Below are 27,551 nucleotides of genomic sequence, written 5' to 3'. Positions count from 1 at the left end.
GTATGTCCTATTTTGATTAGTCCTACCAAAATATAGCACCTCACACTTATCAGCATTAAATTCCATCTGCCATCTTTCAGCCCACTCTTGTAACTGGCCTAAATCTCTCTGCAAACTCAGAAAACCTAGTTCATTATCCACAATGCCACCTATCTTAGTATCATCTGCATACTTATTAATCCAATTTACCACCCCATCATTAATGTGTATGATAAACAACATTGGACCCAGTACAGATCCCTGAGGTACACCGCTAGTCACCGACCTCCAACCTGACAAACAGTTATCCACCACTACTCTCTGGCATCTTCCATCCAGCCACTGTTGAATCCATTTTACTACTTCAATAGTAATACCTAACGATTAAACCTTCCTAACTAACCTTCCATGAGGAACCTTGTCAAAGGCCTACTGAAGCCCATATAGACAACATCCACTGCTTTACCCTCGTCAACTTTCCTCATAACCTCTTCAAAAAATTCAATAAGATTTGTCAAACATGACCTTCCACGCACAAATCCATGTTGACTGTTCCTAATCAGACCCTGTCTATCCAGATAATTATATATACCATCTCTAAGAATACTTAATTTACTTAATAATACTTAATTTACCCACCACTGACATCAAACTGACAGGCCTATAATTGCTAAGTTTACTCTTAGAACCCTTCTTAAACAATGGAACAACATGGGCAATATGCCAATCCTCTAGCACCATCCCCATTTCTAATGACATTTGAAATATTTCTGTCAGAGCCCCTGCTATTTCCACACTAACTTCCCTCAAGGTCCTAGGGAATATCCTGTCAGGACTTGGAGATTTATCCACTTTTATATTCCTTACTGGAATTACTGGAAATTCAAGAAATCAGTGTTCATGCCATCAGGTTGGAGGCTAGCCAAATAGAATATTATGTATTGCTCCTCCAGCCCGAGTGTGGCCTCATCCCAGCAGTAGAGGCTGGCCATCAGGAGATCCCTCTTTTAGTGGCGGACAGAACAGAGGTGCTCAGTGGAGTGGTGTCCCAATCTACATCGGGTCTCATTGAAATACAGGAGGCCAAAAGGGGAGCACCGGATACAGTAGATGCCCCTAACAGACTTACAGGTGAAGTATCACCTCATCTGGAAGGACTGTTTGGGGCCCTGAATGGTAGTGAGGGAGGAGGTGTAGGGGCTCTTGTTTGAGAGGTAAGTAAGAGGAGGTGTCTGAGAGTTGTCACCTAGCCTCAGCAAGGCAGAGGTCAGTCTGCCAGATTCAACAGCACCCCCCTTATCTGTGGGTTTATTCTGTTCCAGAGTCAAGTAGGAGGAGCTGGATCAGCTACCTGGACTATGTTCTCGATCCCTCTGTTTCTATCTCAGGAGACAGTTTATCCACTGATTTCTTTTATAACCCACTAACTCTCACAGCTACCCGGACTATATCTCTTCTCACCCTATCACCAGCAAAAATGTCATCCCCTTCTCTCAGTTCCTCCATCCCTGCCGCATCTGCTCTCAGGACAAGGATTTTCATTCCGGAACTAATGAGATGTACTCCTTCTTCAAAGAAAGGGCTTCTCTTTATCCACCATCAATGCTGCCCTCACCCACATCTCTTCCGTTGGTAGGTTAATTGGTCATTATAAGTCCCGTGATTAGGCTGGGATTCGGGGGTTTGCTGGGTGGTATTGCTGAAAGTGCTGGAAGGGCTTATTCCAGATTGAATCAGGGTTTAGTGGGTGATGCAGCTCAAAAGGCTGAACAGGCCTGCTCCATGCTGTGTGTTACTAAATCAATAAAAGTGGGATCTCCCAGTGGCCACCCATTTCAATTCTACTTCCCATTCCCATTCTGACATGTCCGTCTATTGCCTCCTCTACTGCTCAGGTTGGAGGAGCAACACATTATATCCTTTCTGGGTAGCCTCCAACCTGATAGCATGAACATTGATTTCTTGAACTTCCAGTAACTGTCCAAGCCCTCCTCTCCTTCACCATTCCCTATTCTTATTTCCCTTTCACACCTTCTCTTCCTTTCTGCCCATCGTTTCCCTCTGGTGCTCCTCCCCCTTCCCTTTCTTCATGGTCTTCTGTCCTTTCCAATCAGATTCCCCCTTCTCCAGCCCTTTATCTCTTTTGCCAGTCAACTTCCCAGCTCTTTGCTTCACCCCTCCCACTCCTCCTGGTTTCACCCATCACCTGCCACCTCGTATCTCTTCCTCCCCTCCTTTCACCTTTCTATTCTGATTTTTCATCTTCCTTTCCAGTGCTGAAGAAGGGTCTCAGCCTGAAACGTCAACTGTTTACTGTTTTCCATAGATGCTGCCTGGCCTGCTGAGTTCCTCCAGCATTTTGTGTGTGTTACTTGTCATTGTGATTTCCTGTTTCTCAGCTTGCTAATTTATAAAACCAACAAACCTTTGCAAGAACAATATATTCTCACTGGATCTAGTGAGACATGAAGAAGAGAATACCAGTAATTACACGCAAATTACCTACAATATTTTGTTTTTAGCATCTGTTTTCAGTGAACAATGGAAAAGAATGTGTCTATTATGTTCAGCATTAACAGTACAAATCACTTCAAATTTAACCATGGCTCCTTGGAGCCTACTACAGAGACACTTAAATTGTTCCTATCAACACAGATTTTCTATGCTTTTTCTAATCTTTTTTGCATTACACAAATAAAGTCAAGGTTGGCAAATAATTCAAGTCAATGGATTATGTCCTGTAAGTTTTCACAAAAATCCACTAATCAGGCATCAAGATTGAACTTTGCATCAAGGCAAAGGAAGGAAACCGATTAAATCTGGTATACTGTATAAAAAGCCGACTTCTCTAAACCTAAGAATAAAATTTGTGCCATGTTTTTATCAATAAAACAAATTCACTCACAGTACTAACAAAATGTTCTAATCATGAAATGCAGCCATTCACTGGTGAGTACAGCCCCTCTGGAAGTGAACTGACCGTATTCCATAACAGCAAGACCATATGGATTTAGCTGATAATTGGCTATGTGTCATGACCCAAAAGTCAGCAGCCTATCTCCCTCCAATCACAATGCGACCTGTGCAGTTCCTTCTGCACTTCATCCTACACTGCTGCCAGGCAATCACTAGCTTCCTTTGATAGTATTCTTATCACTGACTCTTCGATTATCAATATCCTACCAAGAACTTATCAAACTCTGCCTTAAATACACCCAATGACCTGACCTCCACAGCTACATGTGGCAACAGATTCCACCACCCTTTGGCTAAAGAAATTTCTGTTTTGAAAGGGCGCCCCTTTATCCTGAGATTGTGCCCTCTTGTCCTAGACTCTCCCACCATGAGAGAAACATCCATTCCACATCTACTCTGACTGGGCCTTTCAACATTTGAAAGGTTTCAATGAGATCTGCCTCCCCATCCTTCTGAATTCAATGTCAGCAAAACCAAACAGCTGGCCACTGCCTTCAGGAGGTGGGGGGGGGGGTGGGGGGGGTGGTGTGCTCCAGCCTACATCAACAGCATTTAAGTTGTGTGGTTTGAGAGCTTCTAGTTCCGAGGAGTGAACATCATCAATAGCCTGTCCTGGCCCAACCACGTAGACTAAAGCTCAGCGCTGCCTCTACTTCCTCACGAGGTGAAAGAAACCTGGCATGTCCCTGCCCACCCTGACTGATTTTTATTAATGCACCATGCATTCTATCTGGATGCAAAATGGCGAAGTATGGAAGCTGAGCTTGACTGCCAGAAAGAGCAGAGAGTTGTAGACTCCGCTCAGCACATCCTCTCCTCTACGGACTCTGCCTTACTTCCTGCTGCCTCAGTAAAGCAGCCAACATAATCACAGACCCTGCCACCACCAGACATTCACTCTTTTCCTCTTCAATGCAAAGCCTGAAAGCACATACTGCCATGCTCAGGGTCAGCTCCTAGCCTCTGTAAAAAGACCATTAAATGGTTTTCCAACAGAATAAGATGAACTCCCGATCTGACAACCTACCTCGTTATGATCTTGCAGTTTATTGTTTACCTGCACTGCACACTCACCGTGGCTGTTACACATTATTCTGTTATTGCTTTACCTTGTTCTTTAGGGTTTCTTTGTTTTGTGGCTGACGAATCTCAAGATTGTACACATACTTTGATAATAAATGTACTTTGAATGTTTGAAATGATGCTTTCCTATCTGGAAGTTTGTGACTGCAGGAGTTGAAGCTGGAATCTTTGCATTTTTGCAACAAAATATAATTATTTTCAGTGTGAATGTAGGAGGAATGATTAGTGAGCTTGCAGATGACATGATAGATATCAGTGTTGTGGATGGTGAGGATCTTGTCCAAAATGGAGCAGGATGTAGATTAAACAGAAATTTAGATGGAGCTTTGGTAGAACTTTGGTTAATCGCTGACAATTGTGAGCTGATATATTTTGGAAAGTCCAGTGGGGTAGGACATATAGAGTTATTGGTAGCATGCCAAGGTTGATGAACAGAGAGACTTTGAGGTTCGTATCCAGAGTTGCAACATGGCAACATGGTAGAAGGAGAGATAAAGAAGGCACATGCTGTTTATTATATTTATAAATCAGGGCACAGAATATAAACGTTGGGATATTCTGTTGCAACTTTAGAACACTGAACATAGACAATACTGCACAGGATGTTGTGTTGAATGAACTAAGCTTGAAATTAAACTATGGTACTCCCTTGTCCCTACATAATGTTCCTATTGGTTATAGGAGAAGGTAGGAGAATGGGGTTGAGAGGGATAACAAATCAGCTATGATTGAATGATGGAGCAAACCTAATGGGCCGAGTGGCCTAATTCTGCTCCTATATGTTAAGGTCTGATGGTCTTAAATCCCTCCATTCTTTGCACATACACCTGCCTATCTAAGAGTCTCTTAAATGCCTCTTTTGTATTTCTCTCCACTGGCACCTCTGGCAGCTCATTCTAGGCAGCCAACACCCTTTGTGTAGAAAAACTTGCTTCACACTTGTTCTTTAAACTTACTCCTTCTCACCTAACATGGATGCTCTTCGGTGTTAGACATTTCAACCTTGTGGAAAAGACACTGGCTGTCCACTCTATGCCTCCCATGATCCTGTAAACTTCTATCAGATCTCCCCTTAGCTTCCGCTGCTCTAGAGAAAACAGCCCAAGTTAGTCTAAACTCACCTCTTAGCACATGGCCTCTAATCTAGGCAGCATCTCGGTAAACTTCTGCACCCTCCCCAAAGCCTCCACCTAACGAGCAACCAGAACTGAGTGCAATACTCCTGATGCTACCTAACCGAGGTTTCAAAGACTTCAACATAACTTCCCAACTCTTGACTTCAATGTCTCAACAAATAAATGTAAGCATGTCACATCAACCTGTGCAGTCACTTTCGGGGAGATACAGATTTGGACCTCAGTTTCCACTTTATATTAACTACTAATGTCTTTCCATTAACAGTATTGTCTCTTGATTTCCTAAAGTGCAACTCTTCATACTTGGCCAAATTAAACTCCATCTACCATTTTTCTTCCCACATTTGGAACTGATCTATATTCCACTGTATCATTTTGGCAAATAAGCTTCTACATTATCCACAATACCACCAGTCATTGTATCATCTACAAACTCACTAACCAACCCATTCACATTTTCATCCAGGTTATCTATCCCAGACAGCAAAGACCCAGTAAAGGGACTGACGGAACAATACTCGTCTTGGGTAGAAAAAGTCCTATCAAATACTAACTACCCTTTGTGTTCTACAGATAAGACAATTTTTTTAAAAAATCTGCCAAAACGCCAAAGATTCCATGCATCTTAATCTTCTGGATGAGTCTACAGTGAGGAACCCTGTCAACCACCTCATTAAAATCCATGTAGAAGTGGGATACCTCATGACTGGTGACTGCACCCTATGTATCCTCACCCAGTTTGAGTTCTTCTGGGGGTTCTTTCTCAGCCAATTGTCCCCAGAGCTCATAGTTCAAACTATATGCTTAGCAATCAGAGTCAGGCCTACAGCTACCTGCAGCCCTGTACTGGCCAGAGCTGGGGTTTTACCGTGAAACCCATTGATGGATTCGAATACAGCTGAAAGCCAACCCCATTTGCTTCAAACATGGCTTCCTGTTATGGACCTACAAGCTTGGAGCAGTTGTTGCTCTGCAATAGAGCCCAGTGCTTGTCTACAGGCGGTCACATGGTTGCATGCTGGGGAAGAAGTGTTCCTTGACACTGCCATGCGCGCTGGTAGCAAGTGAGTTCTTACAGTGAATAAACATCACATAAAGACAGAAAATGCTGGGAATACACGTAAGATCAAGCACTATTCACAGAAAAAGAATTAAAGATTCAGGTCTGAGACAGAACACAGGAAAGTACATCACAGGAACAGGCCCTTTGAGCAATGATATCTGTGCCAATCACAGTGCCAAATAAAGTACACCCATCTGCTCGCACATGGTCTATATCCTTCCATTCGCTGGCTGATCTTGTGTCTCTCTAAATGCTTCTTAAATGCTGCTTTTATGTCTGTTGCTGCCACTTCCTCTGGCAACGTGTTCCCAGCACCTACCACAGTGTAAATAAAAAAAACGTCTTGTATATCTTCTATGAACTTTCCCCTCACAACTTAAACTCACTACTGTTTGACAATTCCATGCTGGGGAATTGATTCCAACAATCTACCCTAACTATGCCTCCTATAACTTCACACACTTCTACTTGGTTGCCCCCTCAGCTTCCAGCACACCAGAGAAAACAACCCAAGTCTGTCCAATCTTGCTTATAGTTAATATTCTCCAATTCAGACAACAGCCCAGTGAACCTCTACTGTACCCTCTCCAAAGCCTCCACACCCTTTTGTAATGCAAGGATCAGAACTGCACCCAAAATTCCTTGTGTAGCCTAACCAAAAGTTTTATGCAGCTACAACACGACTTCCCGACTTCACAGCCAATAACCCGACTAATGAAAGCAAGCATGCTGTATACCAACTTTACCACCCCTTCTGCTTGTGTTGCCACTTTCAGGAGATAACACTTAACCTCAAAATCCTGTATATCAATGCTCTGAACAGTCCTACTATTTACTGTAATACTTCCTGACACTTTTACAAAATCAATCCAACAGCCATTTCTCTGACCCTTCATCAGAACTCATTTCACAGAAGCTGCCTGATCTGCAAAGTGTTTCCAGCATTTTTAGTATTTTTATAAATTTTAGATGCCAGCATCTTCAGCATTTTGATTTCTAATTGAATCGGACAGCTGCCTTGGTGGAATTTGAACAGGTACCCAGACTGGAGTTCTGGTAGTTTAATGGCTGGGTTGGCACTGTATTTCTGCTAAACCATGCTTCAGTGTGATTAAGTTGACATTTCTTCAATTTAGGACCTTTAATCCAGATCTAATTCATCAATTTTTCACAACTATTTATGTATCCAGCTGGATTCTGACCCCAAACTCTCTCCCACAGCAAACTTTTTCACTTGCCAGGTTCACTTTGGGAAATTAAATCCAGCATTAGCCTTTCTTCTGTTTACTGTATTTGGCAGTGATTAAAAGAGTTCTCTTGATTTTATTTCAAGACATCTGCTCTCTGGATATCCTTTAGTCTGCTAGTTAATTCTGGAGTTCCATCCTATTACTGTCTTGCACTCCATACATTTCTGTTGTCTGTATACAGATTGTTATAGCCAGGGGTGGTAATGGGTCAAGCTCCCACTGCCTATGAAATGCTCCCAATGGCGTGCGCCTCAAATAGCCTCTAACAACCAAGCTCCTGGCCTTCACGTGTGACTTGGCTACTAAGCCTGGTGGAAGTGTTTCCAGTGTCAGGAGAAGGGGCAGGGGCTGGTTACTGATGCCTTAAAACCAGTCGCTTTGGACAGATGGAACTTGTTAGCCATGGTTGGTAGCTCATCTAGGAAAAGGAAAACTCTGATTTCAAACCTCCACTTCCTTGCAGCAAACACACTCATGGGGAAGGCTTCCGAAGTAAACTCCGAGGGAAAACTCTGGAGTTGGAGTTCCTAAGGCATTGATTTCATTGCTGACTGGAAACTCCTGTGACGCTGCTGGTACCAGGCTGTATCAGTCTCTGCCTTTCCTTTGGGTTCATCAGATGCATGGAGAGGGGAAGCTTGCTGCATGGGCAACAGCTTGCTCTCCATGTCGTACTGCTCAGGCTTGCGTATCGAGACAGCTCGGGTACAATATCCATGCTTGACTCTGATCAATGGAGGCCCCATACTGTATATATTTGCTTTTCTTTCCCCTTCTTTTGGGGAGCCTATAATTCTTTAATTTGCTTCAATTCTGTTCCTCAGTTCACTAACATGACTTCGTAGAAACATCCCCTTGAAACCATGTTAGCCTAATTTTTTTTTGCCTAGTCCTATTTATCTTCACCCAGATCATAGTCCTCCATATCATTTTAATCCATGGACAGTACCAATCCAAACTTCTCTTAAATGTTGCAACTGAACTTGCATCAAACGCTTCTGCTGGTTCAAAGTAAATTTATTACCAATGTAATACAATGTATACAAACCCGAGACTTGCTTCCATGTGGCATACTCAGTAAATCCAATAACCATGATAGAATCAATGAAAGACCACACCCACAGGGCGGACAAACAACCAGTAAGCAAAAGACAATACAGAAAATAATAATGATAAATAAACAAGCAATAAATATTGAGAATCTCAGGGTTGTCTATGTACTTTGATAATGAATCTACTTCGAACTTCAAGCATGAGGTGAAGACTCCCTGAAAATGAGATTCTGATCTCACCCAAATTAAGGGGAAAAACCTGCATTCTTTAACCTGATCTATACCCCTCATCATTTTGAATACTTCTGTAAGATCTCTCCTCATTCTCCTGCACGCCAGGGAATAAAGTCCTATGCTATTCAACCTATTGCTGTAACTCAGGCCCTCAGCATCCACATAAACTTTCTCTGCACTCTTTCAATCTTATTGATATCTTCCCTGCAGGTAGGTGACCAGAACAGCAGAAAATACTCTAAATTTGGCCTCACAACTTGTCTTACACAACTTCAACATAATTTTCCAACTCCTCTAATTGATTTATGAAAGGCAATGTGCAAAATGCTCTCCTTACGACCCCATCTACCCGTGATACCACTTTCAAGGGAATATGGACTGGTATCGCCAGGTCATCTCAGTGCCCTACCATTCACTGTGCAACTCTTAGCTCAGTTCGTCCTTCCAAAGGGAGGCTTGACTGCATTAAAATCCATCTGTCATTTTTCAGCCTATTTTCCCAGATGATCCAAATCACTGTGCAAGCTTTGGTAGCATTCCTCACTGTCCAATATGTCCTCAATTTTAGTGTCATCCACAAATTTACTGATCTAGTTTACCACATTACCAATAGACCAGGCATCAGTTGTTGATTGCCTGAGCATATCTTCTCTCAATATTTCAATACCTTTACCTCAACCAATATTGCTAGAACCCCTTTACCTGTCTCTTTGTCTCATCTGTTAACGCTGAAATCAGTACAGTGGAAAACGTCAACTTTCAGTGATTTAAACTCAAACTAAACTTTAATGGAATTTAATTTATTGGCACAGCTTTAAGCAATTTTATGGCAATTGCCACAATATTATACAGTCATACTTTTATCTGTGTTATTATTTCCTTGTTTTCTAATAGAAATCACTGAGCACTGTTGGACTGTTTTGTTTCTGTTAGTTTCCTCTGGCTTCCAAAGTCATACCTCTGGCTCCCATACTTGATTATTAATCAACTATCTTCCTCAAACAATTTAGTGTCAGTGTCAGTTCTATTTCTCTAATAATTGAGTTTAAAACTTCCGCAGAGGCATCAGCAAACCCCATAAGGACAGTGGTGTCAGCTCTGCTGGGATGACAGCCCATATTACCCACGTACTCTCTTCCCCCAGAGCCAGTCCCATATCCTGGGGACCTCATGTAATCCTCCTACAACATCTCTTTGATGTGCATTCATTTTTATTTTCTTCCTACCTGCCTACCCATGGGGGCTTAACAATGTCTAATTTGGAGGTGGAAATCAGAGGTTCTGCCACATCCTGAAGAATAGCTAAAGAGTTTTGGTCCCATGCTCTTATAACACAAATAATAGCAGTATTAATCTAATTCAAATTTTAGTTATTATTTTGTTAATTATGGCTTACAAGTTATTTATCATTAAAACTGTGACAGACAGTGGAATTGAATTTTCCGGAGTTAATGCAGTTGATCATGTAGATATGGATTGAGATAAGGTATTTAAAAAGATACTATAAATTACGGCAGATATCAGTAGATTAGAGTTATGGGACTAAAGGAAAAATAATGGCTTGGTTACAAAATTGGATTAGAGAAAGGAAATAGGGATAGAGGTGAGCTGGTGTTTTTGGAACTGAGAAACAAATCCAGTTGTTTTCCCCGAGAGTCAATTTTGCACCCATTACTCTTCCTACTATAAATTAATGATATGGAAAGATATACAGAGTGTAATTTCAATGTTCGTTGATGATACAAAAGAATCAAAGATAATCAATAGCAAGAGGCCAGAAGCATGGCACAGTGATGCATTTAGTACAGCTGTTGCCTGCCATTTCCAAAGACCCATGTTCAATCCTGATCACTGGCATTGTTGTGTGGAGTTTGCACCCTGTGGCTGTGCGGGTTTCTTTCGGGTGGTCAGGTTCCTCCCACATCCCACAACCGTGCTGGCTGGCCAGCGTAAAATTTCTTTGGTGTTCAGGTATCTCGGGAGTGAGTTGTGGAGAAAATAAGTTACAGAGAATATTAGTGGAGGAATGGAATTGCTCTGTGAACCAGCATGGATGCAATAAACTGAATGGGTTGTAAGTATAACGCTGTAAGTATATGTATGAGGACATGAGGATGCTTGAGAAACAGACAGACACATGCAATTCAAGATTAAAGGAGAGGAGTAGTTTATTTCAGTGGGCAGAAAGATAAACTATGAGGTTAAGACATAATATAGAACAGAAAGATCTGTGGATGGATATAAACAAGCCCAAGGAAGTGACAGAACAAGTTGAGAAGTTGAACCATAAAGTATCCAGTTTCTTTCTGTTCATAATTAGAAATACAACAGTACAAACAAAGAAGTTATGCTAAAACTTTATAAAACACTGTGGTACTCCAGTTGGAATATTTTGTTCACTTCCTGGGATCACCACCTTTGGAATAATGTCAAGGACTAAGAGATTGATGAGAACAAGAACGGGATGAGGGAGTGCAGTTCTGTGGAGGCATTGGGGAAGCTGGAGTTGTTCTCCGTAAGGGAGAGGTTTCAAAGAGGCTTGATGGAGTTGTTCATAAATTTCAATAAATGGATTTCCCATCTGTGGCACACTTTCAATGCTGACCTATGAGGCTGTCTGTGTGGAGTTTGCATGTTCTCCCTGTGACTGCTCGGGTTTCCCCTGGTAGTCTTCCTTTCTCTCACATTCCAAAAACACACATGTCAGTGGGTGAATTAACTACTGAAAATTGTTTCTCGTGTGTGGGTGAGTGACAGAATCAGTGGGTGGGGGGAGTTGACAACATTGGGCAAAGTGATGGCAGATGGAAATGAACTCAGACAAATGTGAATGATGCATTTTGGGAAGTCAAACTAGGCCAGAATAGAAACAGAGTGAAATACAGGGTTCTGGGAAGCATTGTAGAACAGAGAGACCAAGAGGTACAGGTGCATGCTTCCCTAAACATAGTAACATGCTTTGGTAGGGTAGTGAAGGGGTATGGCAGGCTTGTCTTTATTGGTTAGGGCACTGAGTACAAGAGTTGGGCCATCATATTGTAGCTGTACCACACATTGGTGAGACCGTATCTGGACTACTGCATGTAGTTTTGGTCCCCATACTATGGGAAAGATACTAAACTAGAGAGGGTGCAGAAAAGATTCACAAGGATGTTGTTGAAACGAGATAGGCTTGAGTTATTAGGAATGACTGGATAGGCTGGGACTCCTTTCCCCAGTGTGAACGAGGCGGGGTGAGGGGAGAAACTTAAAATTATAAAATCATGAGGGATATAGGTAAGGTCACAGTTCTTTTCTCAACAAAGAACAATCAGAAACTAGAGGGAGTAGGTTTAATGTGAGATGGGAAGGACCAAAGGGGACCTGTGGAGCAGGTATTTCATGCAGAAGATACTGGGTTCATGGAATAAGTTGCCAGAGAGTAGAGGTGGGTACAATTGTGTAATATCGGGATAGGAAAGGCTCTGAGGGATATGGGCCAAATTCAGACTTGCTCAGGAATGCACCTTGGTCAGTAAGGACAAGTTGGGCTGAAGGGCCACATTTAGTGTTACACAACTCTATGACTTTCTGCAACACCCAAAATGCTGGAGGAACTCAGCAGATCAGCCAGCATCTATGGAGGGGAATAACAGTGGGCTGAGACCCTGTGACTATGACTTCATGACTTGTAAGAACCACAGATTTAAGATAATCAGTGAAAGCTTGCAAAGTAACATGAGGATGCATTCCTCCTTTCTATGGTAAATTGGTACGAACTGGAATTGCCTGGCTAAAGGGGCACGAGAAGCATATACAACTTTAATTTGCAGAGTTAATCGAATGAACATACAAAAAGTAAAATCTTGTAATATTATACTCGAAGAGTCTCCTTCTGCAATGTGTTAATACATTAACCTTCGTGGCTTTAGAATGTGTTAGAGAGTTTTAAAGTCAGTGCTTTTGGGGTCACTGTTGGAGGAAAACACAGCAGCCAACCTAAAAATAGCAATATTCCAAAAACAGCACTGAGGAGGATGATCAGCATTAGCTGTTGTTTCAGAGAAAAATATTGAACTATGAATTAAAAAGATGCAGGGTACACTGATAAGTTAGTAGTTCTAAAATCTGACAGATATTGTACAAAAGAGAAGCTGGCAAAAATAAAATATTGAAAATAACAGCAGGTCAGCAAAAGTGAAATCTCCCCATAGACTGATAGTGACAGCAACAAACTCTCAAGCTTTTCTTGGAGGTTTTCCATGAATACCTGACAAAGTATTCATCCCCCACAACTATTTTCACATTTTACTGTCTCAGTGTCTAAATTTAAAATATATTGAAGTAGGATTTTTTGAGCTAATCTACAAAACATATGCATCATGTCAAATGAAAAAAAATTCCAAAACCTGTCAACAATTTACTAAAAATTAAAAACGAAAATTGTGAGGCTGACAAAGTATTCATTCCTTTTGTAATTACTAACTTTCCTCAGGTGCAATATACCTTCACACCATCAGTCACTCTGAATAAGCTGCAGAAGTTAATGGCTGCAAACGAAGGTGAAGTTGCTAGCTCCACAATCTCTAAGGCCTTACACAAAAACGTTACTTATAGAAGAGTGGCAAGAAAGAAGCCCCGGCTAAAAAAAAAACATATCTTTGCCTGTAAAGACTTTGCAAAATGTCAGGTAGAAGATATTGTAACAATATGGAAGATAGTCTTGTGGTCGGATGAGATTGAAGTGGATCTTTTTGGCCTCAACATTAAACAACATGTGTGGTGTAAATCTAATAGTGTGCATCACCCAGGTAACACTATCCCGACAGTAAAGTATGGCGGAGGTAGCATCATGCTATGGTGATGCTTCTCAGCAGCAGGAAGCAGAAGTCTGGTCAAGCTTGATGGGAAAGTGAATGCTACTAAATCCAGAGAGATCCTAGATAAAAACCTGCCAGAAAGCTTAAACTGGGGAGAAAGTTTATCTTTCAGCAGGACAACGACCTAAAGCACACTGCCAGAGCAACCACGGAGTGGCTTCAAATGAAGAAAATTGATGTCCTTGAGTGGCCCAGGCAGAGTCTCAATCTTAACTTGATCGAACATCTCTGGCAAGACCTCAAGATTCCTGTCCATCACTACTCCCAACTAACCAGGCACAGCTTGAACAATTTTGCAAGGAGGAATGGGAAAACATCACATCAAAGCTAACAGAGGTTTATCCAAAAAGACTACAGGCTGTAATAGCTGTGAGAAGTGGTTCAACTAAGTTCTGAACAAAGGGGTTCAGACCTGCTGACATTTCAGTGTTTGAATTTTTAGTTTTTCATGCTTTACAATTTTCTCACAAATAAAAGATCTCAATTAAATTGATCAAAGTTCATGGTTGTAATCCTCATTTATGTGAACAAAGGTTTGAAGGCTGAATACATTTCCAAGGCTCTGTATATAAATTCTGATATCTCGCAAATTAGCTGCAGTCTTGCAATGCGTCACCCAAACTCCTTTAGTCTCTGAACTTCATGGTTTCCTTTTCACTTATAAGCAAATATGTTGTTCTTCCCTGTTTAGTTTTTTAAAGAACTCTTTCAGACAATGGCATACAGTTGAAATATGAATGTCATATGACAAATCAATGTAAATCAATTGGCAGTATTGGTTAAAACAGTTATTTGTTTTCAACAACACTATTGCTAGCAGTTATGTGAACACATGCTCTTCACGATCATGATCCATAGCTATCCTTAGTTTGCTAGATAAATGGACCACAGCTAAGTTCCTGGTAGATCATGGACTACAATAATTCTGCAGCTGTTGATTTGAGGTAAATTACAAAGCACTACATTCTTCTTAAATCAGTTACAACATATAACCATGATCCGGAGAAGAGAGATTTCTGACAGAGGTGTCAGCAGAATTTTGCAAAAATGTTAAATGCCACAAATCAGCCACATGTGCACAACAAAGTAAATCTTCACAACTCAAATAATATTTGCTCTAGAAAGCAACAATTTAGACTATTGTATAGCCAATTAAATTACTGAATGACTATTAAAAACTCAAGTAAAGATGCACCTAATACCAGCAACACTTGCTATATAACGGATGGTTATTACAAAGAGACAATAAGGATTTACACACTGTTTATGCAGAAAGGGAGGTTAAGGCAGCGCTTAGTTTTCCTTTGGGAAACTTCTGAGGGGACCAACAACACAAAATTGCCGCTGATAGGGATAATATCTGCCTTTTCTGTTTTAAATTACTTCCATTGGCATTAAGCACACAGTTTAAGTACCTTTTCTAGCCATCTCTGTCTAAACTATTCTTCCTGATGAATAGGATTATTCCATTCCTGAATGATTGCACATAAGTTACAGCAAGAACTGTAGAGTGCATTTTAAAATGCATGGAACATGCACCCTTTGCTAAGCTTAATAGCAAAATGTAACATTTTAAATTTGTGCCCGAGAAACAAACTGGAAAATAAAAGCCACAATTTGACTTTAGAACTTACATGGTAGAGAGGCACCGTGTTGCTTTCAGGCAGTGGAAAGTTCAAGATCTCCTGAGGAGTGGGTTCGAGTCTCACTGGGGCTGTCAGTACAGAGGGACTAATAGGGTAGTTGGGACTACCTGGGTTCTTCCTCCTCCTTGATCTCCTGCCTGTGTCTCTCTTGCTGTCCCTCTGTGTCATAGGCTCCTCTTGAATGATCAGAACCTTATCATCACTCAGGTATTGTAGAAGTGAATCCTCTGGGTCAAATGAGGAAAGAACCAGAAAGTAGTGAGTTCATTTGCAAATGCATCAAAAGACACAAGCTTGAAAAACTATGTAAAAGAATCACTTCCTTTAAAAAAGTTCAGGCAACCACAAGGCAGCATCATCACAGCCCACAGCCATACGATCTGAACCATGTTCGGATACACCCAATCAAAACTACTAACTCTTCCATTACATCAAAAACTTATTTTGTAGGTACTGGTAAAGTTACCGTAAAAAGACATTGTGCAGTTTTATTTTCTGTCATATTGTGCATGAAAAACAAACAAAGTATGGTTTAAGTTAGTGAGATTCTGTTTTGTAACTACTTCCTGCAGTGATAGCATATAGCACCTACAGCGTTTGACAGTGATCTATTTTCCCAGAAGTTTGCGAAGGTTCGGCATGACATCTAAAACTTTGACAGACTTCTAAAGACGTGTGGTGGAGAACACATTTACATGGAGTGCTGTCGCAGGGAAACAGCATCCATCATCAGAGACCCCCACCACCCAGGACATGCTCTCTTCTCACTGCTACCCAGAGAAAGGAAGCTTCAGGACTCACACTACCAGGTTCAGGAGCAGTTATTACCCCTCAACCATCAGGCTCTTGAACCAAAGGAGAAACTTCACTCAGCTTCACCCACCCCATTACTGAAATGTTCCCACTACCTATGGTCTCGCTTTCAAGGGCTCCTCATCTCATGTTCTCAACATTTATTGCTTATTTATTTATTTATTTGCAAAGTTTATTATCTCTCGCACACTGCTCGAATGCCCGGTAAGTTCATTGATTTGTTATGGTTATTTTTCTATTATGAGTGAGCCTGCAAGAAGATGACTCTCAGGATTGACAATGGTGTCATGTGTACTTTGATAATAAATTTACTTTGAACTTTGACATTTACTTTATTTTAGGCACTACCCTAACAGTCATGTAAACATCTTTTTATGTTCAATTATAATAAGAAAATCCTAAATAATGTCACAGACTGTGCTTGTTTAGATCTATAATGTATAACGAAACTAGACAATGCTGGAAAAGCTCAGCAGGTTAGGCAGCATCTGTGGAAAGAGAAAGTTAATGTCTCAGGTCCAGCACCCATTCCAATGAAGTATCACTGAACCTGAAATAGCCAGCTGAGTGTTTTCAGCATTTTCGATTTTTATTTCAGATTTCCAGCATTAGCAATATCTTTTTGATTTTTTTGTGCTTGCTTACAGATTTACAAATTAATTTTCACCCTTTGAGACATTTTAGTGTAGACTGAATCAAGACCAGGGAGTAGAAATGCCGGATAATTTATGAATGCTCCTCATCTTTCAAAGGAAAGGTTCCTGTTACACCTCATACTTTTACCTCCTGCATACAAAGTGAATGTGTGTCTATAATCCTGCATACAGTGAGACACAGACCCTGTTCAGAAGTTGGGAGGAACTCTAAGACAATCTCCACAGAGACATATGCTCTCCTTCCTTGTTGTAGTAAAATAATCTGAGGGCTGAGGATGACCATCAGCACTCAAAGAAGTGTTGTGGTTAGCACAATGCTTTGCAATATAGGCAAACTGGGTTCAATTTCCACTGCTGCCTGTAAGGAGTTTGTATGTTCTCCCCGTGACCGTGTGGGTTTCCTCCAGATGCTCTGGTTTCCTCCCACAGTCCAAAGACAAACCAGTTGGTAGGTTAATTGGTCATTGTAAATTGACCCGTGATTAGGTTCAGATCGAATTGGAAGACTGCTGGACAACATGGCTCAAAGGGCCAATGGAACTATTCCCTGCTGCGTCTCAGTAAGTGAATAAACATACACACAGACAACACACAAATAAATAAATAAACAACCATATACACACTCAGAGACACACACACACACACAAATAAACAACCACACACACACACACACCCACACACGTAAATAAATAAACACACACAAATAAATAAATAAACAACCACACACACACACACACACACACAAATAAATAAACAACCACACACACACACACACACACACACACACACATATATTCCATTGAGAAGCTGGTGGTAAGCCATCTTGTTGAACTGCTGTGGGAAGTTGCTGTAGGATTAGGCAGTTGTGATGAAGGAACGCTGATTTACAAACACGTCTCATATTGTACGCAAGAGGCAGGTGAATCCATGATTGATGATCATTGAGTCAGAGCCACAGAGCAGGGAAATGGGCCAGCTGAATCTGCATCAACCATCAAGCTCCATTTTACACCAATCCTACTCTAATCCTATTTTATTCTCCCCACAGACCTATGAGCTTCCTCAACATCTAAACTATCATCTACGAATTAGGGATAACTCACAGAGGCCAATTAAACTACCAGTCCACTCATCATTGGGATGTTGGAGAAAATTAGAGGACATGGAAAAACTCCACCCATCATAGGGTGAACATGTCAACTCTACAATTGAACGTGGGTTGCTGGAGCTGGCAGGCAGCAGTTGTACCCGCTGCACCACTGCACTGCCCACGTCCTTCCTGCGGTAGTGATTGCAGATTTCGGAGACACAAGTGAGTGCAGATGCTGAAATCTGGAGCAACAATCTGGATCTGGACCTGGATCTGGATCTGGATGCACAGTGGGGAACTGGAGCAGAGTTCGAATTGATGACGTTTCCAGTCAAAACACTATTTTGACTCAAAGTATGAATGGTTCCTTTCATCACATAGCCTGCTGAGACTGTCAAGCAGACTGCTGGTGCAGATTTAGAAAGTGCTATCCGAATCACCGAAGTGAGTAACTGAAGTGCAATTTGTAGAGGAGAAGGACACAGCTCAAGCACTACATAACAGGCCTTCCACACTTCATGCTAAAAAGGAAAACAGCTAAGTAAAAAGTCCAGGTCTAGCCACGCTGGGAGATGATGGTGAGGGATTTGCGAGTAAGAGGAGCACAGTCACAGTGATAAAGGGTAGAGTCATATTAACAATTAGGGACCAGGGCATCTTAAAACTTCACCCTGGAATTGGAGGAATTGTTCTGGGGCTTGGTGGGAGAAGATAGGTTAGGAATAGCTGAAGTGTGGGGAAGGAGGCAGTGAGATAAATTATGAATGTTTGAAGGAGGAAGGGCATTGGGAGGATAAGATCAACAATCAGAATCTGAGGTTTTAGAAGTTTAAGATGATCCAGTTGGGAGGGAGTCATTAAATGGCATGGAAGAACAGAGACTAAAGTTAAGTATTTTCATGAAATTAGGTTTCAAGTCTGCAAGACAATAAAACCGTAAGACATAAGAGCATAATTAGGCCATACAGCCTATTGAGTCTGCTCTCCATTCCATCATGACTGATTTATTATCCACCGTAACTCCATTCTCCTGCCTTCTCCCTATAACCTTTGACACCCAGACTAATTAAGATCCTATCAACCCAGTGGCTTGGCCTCCACTGCCATCTGTGGCAAAGAATTCCATTGATTTACCACCATCTAGCTAAAGGAATTCCTCATCTTTTTTTTAAAAAGGTCTATCCTTCTATACTGAAACTGTGCCCTCTGCTTCTAGACTCTCCCACTACAGGAAACATCCTCTCCATGTCCACACTGTCTAGGTCTTTCAATATTTGATAGGTGTCAGTGGGTCCCATTTCATTCCTCTAAACTCCAGCGAGTGCAATTCACAGGGCAAACAGCATGATATCTGCTCTGTGAAAGCCCATGTTCAGACTGGTGACTTGAGCTAATCACAAGCCACAAGCCACAGCAGGATCAATGTTGTATCCTGCTGGACATGTTTGCATCCCATTGTGCATTAACACATCAGATGGACAAAATCTTGGAATAACTATCACAGTTATTGTGGAACTCACATTAGTGACTATTTTTGAACAAATATTTTATGAAATTGTAACGCATAGTGCTCAGTCATATTATAAAGCACCATCCAACTTCTATGCACTCCTCCTGGCATTAATCTTTGGACAGCCTCAGTGCTGTCTCTGTCATGTGATTTATTCATGAAGGTCACACTGCTGACTTAATGAAGTTTTAATAAAGCAGCATAAGAAATAGGAACAGGAGTGAGCCATTTGCCCTCGTACTTGCTCCACCATTCAATAAGATTGTGGATGATCTTCCAATGGGGTCACTTCCCTAAGCTGATCCCATATCCCTTGAATTCCTTAGACCCATAAGACCGTAAGATATAGGAGCAGAATTAGGCCATAGGGCCCATCAAGTCTGCTTCATCATTTCATCATGGCTGATCCAATTTTCCTGTCAGCCCGAATCTCCTGCCTTCTCCCAGTTTCCCTTCATGCCCTGACCAGTCGAGAATCTATCAACAGCCTTAAAAATACACGCAGACTTGGCCTCCACAGCCATCTGCAGCAGAGAATTCCACAGAGTCACCACTTTCTGGCTAAAGAAATTCCTCCTCATCTCCGTTCGAAAAGGATGTCCCTCGATTCTGATGCTGTATCCTCTGGTCTTAGACTCTCCCACCATTGGAAACATCCTCTCCACATCAAGGCCTAACAAGGTCTTTCACCATTCAATAGGTTTCAATGAGGTTACCCCTCATTCTTCTGAATTCCAGCAAATACAGGCCTAGAGTCATCAAACATTCTTCATATGACAAGTCATTCAATCCTGGAATCATTTTCGTGAACCTCATTTGAACCCTCTCCAGTTTCAGCACATCCTTTCTAATGTAAGAGGCCCAAACCTGCTCACAATACTCCAACTGAGGCCTCGTTAGTGCTTTAATCTTAACATTCAAAACCTATGATTCCAGCTTGAAAATGTCTGGTGACAGAACTTGGAAAAAGATTCCAAAATTTCACCATGCTCTGAGAGAACATACTTTTCCTATCTCTGTGCTGAATGATTGAGGCCCTATTTTGAGACTGATCAATTCTGATGTAATTGAATAGTGAAAGAGGCTCAAGGGGCAGAACATCCAATTATTATTCTATATGTTAAAGCTTTAATTTTAAGTTCTGCAATAACATATAGAGAGCTTGCCTTACTAGTCTGAAAATACTCAGCCATTCACATCCCCTACACCTAATTGTGTTTTGTGTATTAAGGTCAAGAACAACTTAGGCCTTTAGCAACTTTCGGGCAATGAAAATAAGGTATTATAAGGAAACAGCAAATTTGAGATTAAATGTTGAAGTCTATTAAAGGTGTATGCACTCCATTGAAATCAAGCCCTTGCAATAAGAAGCAAGTACACGTGATCTTATAAAGCCTACTTGTTCTGTTAGGCTTGCCAAGCTCACTGCCAACTCTTTTCAAGCTCTCTGATAAATTAGTAAAGCTGAAATCTTCTGCATTTTGCTTTTTTCAGAAATAACTTCAGAAGTCTGAGCAGACCAGAGATAGGTGTAATACCCATTGGTTGCAATGAATACTTCGTGCAATTAATAGAAAAAATGGATTCAGAAGGTATTATCAATTTATCATTAAAAAACACCAAGAAAATTGATTTGAAATAATTTTGGGATAAAATATCTGAAAGCTTGTGTCATAGTACAGGCATATTGATGGTAGATGCAGAAATTCTCATGTGAGTTAATCACACGATTATACATCCCACTTCATACTTTTCTCCTGAGAGATGTTGCAAAACAACAGAATAGTTAATAACATTAGCCTGTTATTCCCTTCCATTACAATCAATGGTAACATCAAACTTACAGAGACATTAATTGCAGCAGATACAGTGGCATGCAAAAGTTTGGGAACCACAGTCAAAATTTCTGTTACTGTGAATAACTAAGCGTGTAAAAGATGACCTGATTTCCAAAAGGCATAAAGTTAAAGATGACACATTTCTTTAATATTTTAAGCAAAATGACTTTTTTATTTCCATATTTTACAGTTTCAAAATAACAAAGAAAGGAAAAAACAAAAGTTTGGGCACCCTGCATGGTCAGTACTTAGTAACACCCCCTTTGGCAAATATCACAGCTTGGAAACGCTTTCTGTAGCCAGCTAAGAGATTTCATGGAAGAGGTGAGGTGTTCTTTTCATGATTTCTCTAAGCACCATGCTTAGAGCAATCAATTTTTAAATAGTGTGTATTTGTGTTCAAAAAGCAGTGACTTTTGTCACTGACAGTTGGCAAAAGATAAACAATAAGACAATACTGAACTGTTTTGCTCACTGCAGTTTCAAGCATTCAGCCTTGGAGATGCCAGAAAGGGCCAGGAATGAAAATGAATCTATTTCAATACTTCAACAAGTTAGGACCTATGAGGAATTTGAAGTGATGGACAATTCTCTTGAATGTTACAATGAAATCTACAATTTGGAGGGTGAAATCTTTGCTAGCATTGTGTGAACACAGTCCTTTATCTATACCAGGTGTCTATGCCTGTACTATGACACAAGATTTCACAATAGTCCAAATAGTACAGGCACATTGATGGTAGATGACAGATGAATTCCTCTCTCCACTACTTTCAGAAAGATACCGCAGATGCTGGACATATGCAAGATGCTCCTACAGAATGGCTACAAGGTGAAGAAAATCAATCAGGCCCTTAAAAAGGCTGATGTTTAAACCAGGAAAACAGGAAATCTAACAACCCGTCACTACCACTTGTCTTCCTTATATTTCAAAGGTTCAAAGGTCCAATTTCATGTCAGAGAAATGTATACAATATACATCCTGAAATGCTTTTTCTTCGCAAAACATCCACGAAAACAGAGAAGTGCCCCAAAGAATGAACAACAGTTAAGCGTGAGAACCCCAAAGTCCCCCCCCGATCCCCCCTCCCACGTGTGGTCAATACTGGTTACAACTTAGGAAAGTTGATAGGGCTGTTAATAATGTGTATTTGCCTTCATTATTCAAGGGATTGAGTTCAAGAGATGCAAGGTGATGTTGCAGCTTTATTAAGCAGAAATAGCTAATACAAAGGGGCATAATTTTAATGTTCTGGATAGATACCGACAGACATCACCCTCCGTCCCTCAAACATAAGCGAGAAATGTTCCACAGAATTTATTATCTCCATTTTCCAACAATCCCCCCTCCCCCCACTGGCAAAACAAAAATTTCCACAGTTTCTGGAAGGATCACCAGGATCCTGAAGAAATACTGAACTAATACCATCCCCAAACCCATAAGGAAGCTCAAATCACGGCTTATGTGGGTCAAAGATGACCTGGCCTCAGGTCAGTTGGCACTTAAAAGATTCCTTGTGACTGTGGAGCAGCGTATATAAGCCAGACAGGACACACAGTGGAAACCTGCATCAGGCAGCAGAGGAGGTGTATCTGTTTGGGGTACCCAGAGAAATCGGCGGTAGCAGAACACTACATTTACAATGGCCATTGAATTGACTTCAATGGTACAAAACTACTGTGCCGTGTCAATGGCTTTTGGGACTGCCTGGTAAAGGAAGCCATTGAAATAAAGCTAGACAAAAAAGAATATTAACAAAGGCAAAGTATGAACTGGAATTCGATTGTAAACAAGGTGGGAGAGCAGTAACCTGACAGGATGAGGACCAACCAATCAGGAGGGACAGAAAACGGGATAGACATGGCAAGGCATCATCCGTGAAGAAGATGGCAGAGTTTGTCATTGAAACGTCAGTTATAATTGATACCCGTACCCGGCTGGAAGCCTGAGAATAGTTTATTCCTAAACTTACCGTATTAGAACACCATACATTTTGCTGGCTCTTTCCGTCTAGTTAATCTCCTCAAGCAAGGTTCTGGATAGATACTGACAGACATCGCCCTCCCTCCTCAAACATAAGCAAGAAATGTTCTACAGAATTTATTATCTCCATTTTCCCATCCAGGGACACTGCTCTCTGCAGGGGATTGTTGTGACTGTGCAACGGATGCCCCAGGTGTACCTGGGAGAGTGTTTGCAAGGGTTCAGGAGGAGCTGAATAGGCTGGTGACCAACTGTGCCTGCAGGAGAAATTCTCTTTTTACAAAAGAGCCGTGAGGATTCTCCAGGACAACACGATGACACTCCTGTCGGAAAGTTACTAGGGAAATCATGGCTAAGGAACCAGTACTTTGGCAAAACCCGCACTGCAGACAAAAGCATGAGCACACTGTTTATTCCAGTGAGCAGATGGAAGAACAGTAGCATAGTGGTTAACAGAACGCTTTACAGTACAGGTGACCTGGGTTCAACTCCCACCACTGCCGATGAGGAGTTTGAACGTTCTCCTCGTGACCGCGTGGGTTTCCTCCAGCAGCTCCAGTTTCCTCCCATTGTCCAAAGTCGTGCCGGTTTGGTAGGTTAATTAGTCATTGTAAATTGTCCCATGAATAGGCTCAGATTAAATCAGGGAATTGCTGCGCAGCGTGTCTCGAGGGGCCGGAGAGGCCTTGTCTGTGCTGTATTTCCATAAAATGAAATAAATAATACTGAGACTTGCAAAATGAGAGTAACCTTCACAGAGAGAGTATGAAGGCATATAAGGCATTTATGAAGGTATAAAGTTTATATGGGAGATCTGAGATCTTAAGAAGTCACTAATCTCAGTGAGGACAGGCTGCAGTTGGAACTCTAGCCTTTAAATAGGAGGGTTCAAAGAAATGCTTTTCCCCCCCGAGAGAGAAAGAACTGCTAATTTTCCAGACCACTAAAGCTAAAGATCACCTTGAAGATGAGTGCATGTTGCTTGAGGCTGGAAGAAAATGGTGAGAAGGTATCTCAATGAAAAATGAGGAAATAAAATCCCTAACCATGGATTTGAGCATGAGTTAAGTCAATTTTATGTTTTGTGATGTAATAAATTTCTAGCCACTTGTTCCACAGTTCGGCAGCACCAACAGACCACAAGAGTTGGCTACCAACTGCATATCAAATAGGCAAATTTGCATTTTAACTCTATGCGCATATATATTTGTGCATAAATACATATTCATTTATAGAAATTAATGAAAAAACTCATTGGTGAGGCAGATTATAAATTGGTTCTGGTATCACAACATTTTCACAAAATATGGTATTTACTCAGAGATTTTATTGCGTCTGAGGCTCATTTTGCAAACGAACCACAACTCTGTCATAACGTGAAAGGTCAAAGCAGCACCCTCAGCAGATATATTAGTTTCCTGTACAATGACAGAAAGTCAGCAAGATGTTTGAGATATATTTAGGCTTGATCTTGCCAATGCTACCAGTAGATTTCTGCTGAACTCAAGAGAGGGAACGTTTTGCTCTGCAACTTAGTTTTGGAATCAGCATTCCTAGGTCACAGCCAAGACCGGAGGCATTATGCAATCTCTCCCTCCAACATACCCTGGACTTTTCAGTGATAACATATCTGAGCTTACATCCGTCCATGACCCTGGCCCAGCACCTTTGCCACTGCAAGATTTGGAACATCTTTCCTTTCACCTCCTCCCTTCCCACTAATGTTCCCTCTAAATCGTAATGTCCACTGTGCACAAAAATCCTGTGCTGTGCAATTTTTTGCCCAGTGACAACAACATGTGTGAATAATTTCTTCAATAAAAACAGTATAAATAAGAGTTATAAAATCTGTAGATGAATCATTGCAAACTCCACATTTTCAACACCGTCCGCATCAGAAACCAGAAAAGGAAATGTGATTGTGTACAATCGTGAAATATACTTAACGTGCCAACGAGGTGGAGAGTGACACCTTTTGTGTACGGTTTAAATTCGTTTGTGTGCTAGTAGCAAAATACCTGTACGTGCACGAACACACACACACACACACACACACACACACACACACACACACACACACACACACACACACACACACACACACACACACACACACACACACACACACACACACACACACACACACACACACACACACACACACACACACACACACCTTATCATTGCCTTGCACCAGGAACTCAAACAGTCTTCTTAGGTGAAGCAGCATATCACTTGCACTTCTTGCTATGTAGTAATTCCATTCTGGCATAAGTGTCCTTATTTTCTAGTTGTGTCAGGACCAAGTGCATGATAGCTGCTATGGCCCCTGTTGTAGAGCGGTTCTGTTGGTAAGCATATTGTTGAGTGTCTAATGTGGCATGAATGGAGCTTTTCATATGTGTCATTATCAGCCGTTCAAAGCAGGTCATGATAATTGACATCAGTGCCACAGGGTGGAGGTCATTTAGTTCTGAAGGTGTAGAGTTCTTTGGTACAGGGATGATGGTGGTTGATTTTGAGCATGTGGGGACAGCAGCCTGGCTGAGTGAAGTATTGGAGATGTCCATGAAGACATCAGTGAGCTGGGGTGCGGATTCATTGCTTGTGGACCTTCTTTCATTTGTTATATTTAACATGATGTGATGCCTGTTCTAACCATTTCTTATTCAGCCATATGTTTTTTGGAATTGGATTTCCCAACCCTAGCTCAGAAATAGAACAGTTTGGACAACCTCTTGCCATGGACTTGCTCCTAACCATGGCTTTTCTTTTCTTCATGTTATGGCATATTTTATGTTCTGTGTTGTGTCTGTACCTGTACCTGACCGTACTTGTGCACATGGCAATAAACTCTACTTGACGTGACTTGACAAAGCAGTCTGATGCAACAGGAGGTCTTTGGCAATGGGAATCTCCGTTTGTTATTTATGATTTTTAGGAATTTTTCACAGCACCATGTGTGAATAATCAGGTGCTACAGAGGCAATATTGAGATCTTTTCCTTCAACTAACTGTGATGATGTAAGAAGAGTGGGCACCAGCTGAAATTGCCCTGTCCTCATTCCAGTAATGGTTGCAGCTCTCAATGGGAAAGTGAGTGATGACTCCAGCCATTACTGGTCCGCTGTGCAGCTTGGGAATACTTCAACAACAGGCATAGTACCTTGTTTTTCTAACAATCACCTCAATAGCTTGATTTAAGAGATGGCCATATCAGGAGATGCCTTATCCAGTGACTACAAAGTGCTCGACTAAAATTAATAGGAGAGGCAGAGGGTCCAGGGTGCAAATTGCCAGGAATGATTCCCCAAGGACACAGTGGTACAGTTGGTAGAGCTCCAGTGATCTGAATTAAAATCTAACCAGCAGTGCTGTTTGTGTGGAGCTTCACACCCTCCCTGTGATGGTATAGGCATCCTCCAGTTGCTCAGCTCCCTCCTACTCCCTTTGCCACTCCGTTGAAGGATACCGAAGACCTTGGCCCTTTGCCTACTGTCTCTCTAGTTGCAGAAGGTCCAAGGCCACCTCTTCTGAAGCCTGTTCAGAAGGCTTCACCTCAAGAATGCTCAAATGTTGTAGAAGTTTGCACTGCTGACTCATATGAATTCTCAATAGCAAACCTGTCATTTATTCTTTACCTTTAATCAAAGATATTCTCCCCCTGCTGATCAGATATGGTTTCTGTTCAGACCCAGATGAAGTATCACTTCACATAATACTACATACATACGAAGAAATTACATAAGAAAAGCATGAAGTGGTTGATGTACTGTGACCGTTTTATCTTCTGTGAGTTCTGCATTTACTAGTCAAATGGTAATTTTGCATGATTCATCATACAAGGCACATTTTCAAATTAACAGTGCATTATTGCTACAACTTATGATGTGGTGTATGAAAACCTACACCTTCTGAAAGAATTTCCAGGGTATGGACCTCCAGACCAAGTTGACCTGGATGAGAGACTAGACAGGGACCTGTCCGGTGGGCCATATCTCCATCCATATGCTTGCAGATGTCACCACAGTAATGGCTGAATCTCAAATAACGAACGTGTTTGTGTACAAGAAGGAGAAAAGAACCTAGGAATCTAATGTCATGACAATAGCTTTTCCTTTAATGTCAGCAAAACAAAAGAGCTGGTCATTGACTTCAGGAAACATGCAGTACACATGCTCCTGTTTACATCAATGCTATTGAGACTGAGATTGTTGAGAGCTCCAGGTTCATCACCAGTACCCTGTCATAGTCCAACCATGTAAATGCCAAGGCCAAGAAAGTACACCAGTACCTGTTTCCTCAGAAGATAAAGAAATCTGTCACGTCTCCATTGACCCTCACCTATTTTTGTTGATGCACCACAAGAACTATCCTACCCA

At 41.4% G+C, this 27,551-nt stretch overlaps 1 protein-coding gene across 2 annotated transcripts in view; it reads right to left on the bottom strand.

Annotated features, from left to right (window-relative positions):
• Positions 1-27,551, bottom strand: part of LOC140734522 (connector enhancer of kinase suppressor of ras 2) — a 1,506,781-nt gene that overhangs the window by 209,995 nt on the left and 1,269,235 nt on the right. For both annotated transcript variants that reach the window (XR_012100554.1, XM_073058598.1), the window contains exon 12: positions 15,267-15,505. Coding sequence is in view for 1 of the 2 variants with exons in the window: in XM_073058598.1 (XP_072914699.1) it covers positions 15,267-15,505 (239 nt within the window). In the remaining variant the exon portion in view is untranslated. The remainder of the gene's footprint in view (positions 1-15,266; positions 15,506-27,551) is intronic.

The sequence above is a fragment of the Hemitrygon akajei genome, chromosome 10 (genome assembly GCF_048418815.1).
Source record: "Hemitrygon akajei chromosome 10, sHemAka1.3, whole genome shotgun sequence".
Classification (NCBI taxonomy): Eukaryota; Metazoa; Chordata; class Chondrichthyes; order Myliobatiformes; family Dasyatidae; genus Hemitrygon; species Hemitrygon akajei.
This window is presented reverse-complemented; position numbering and strand designations above follow the sequence as displayed.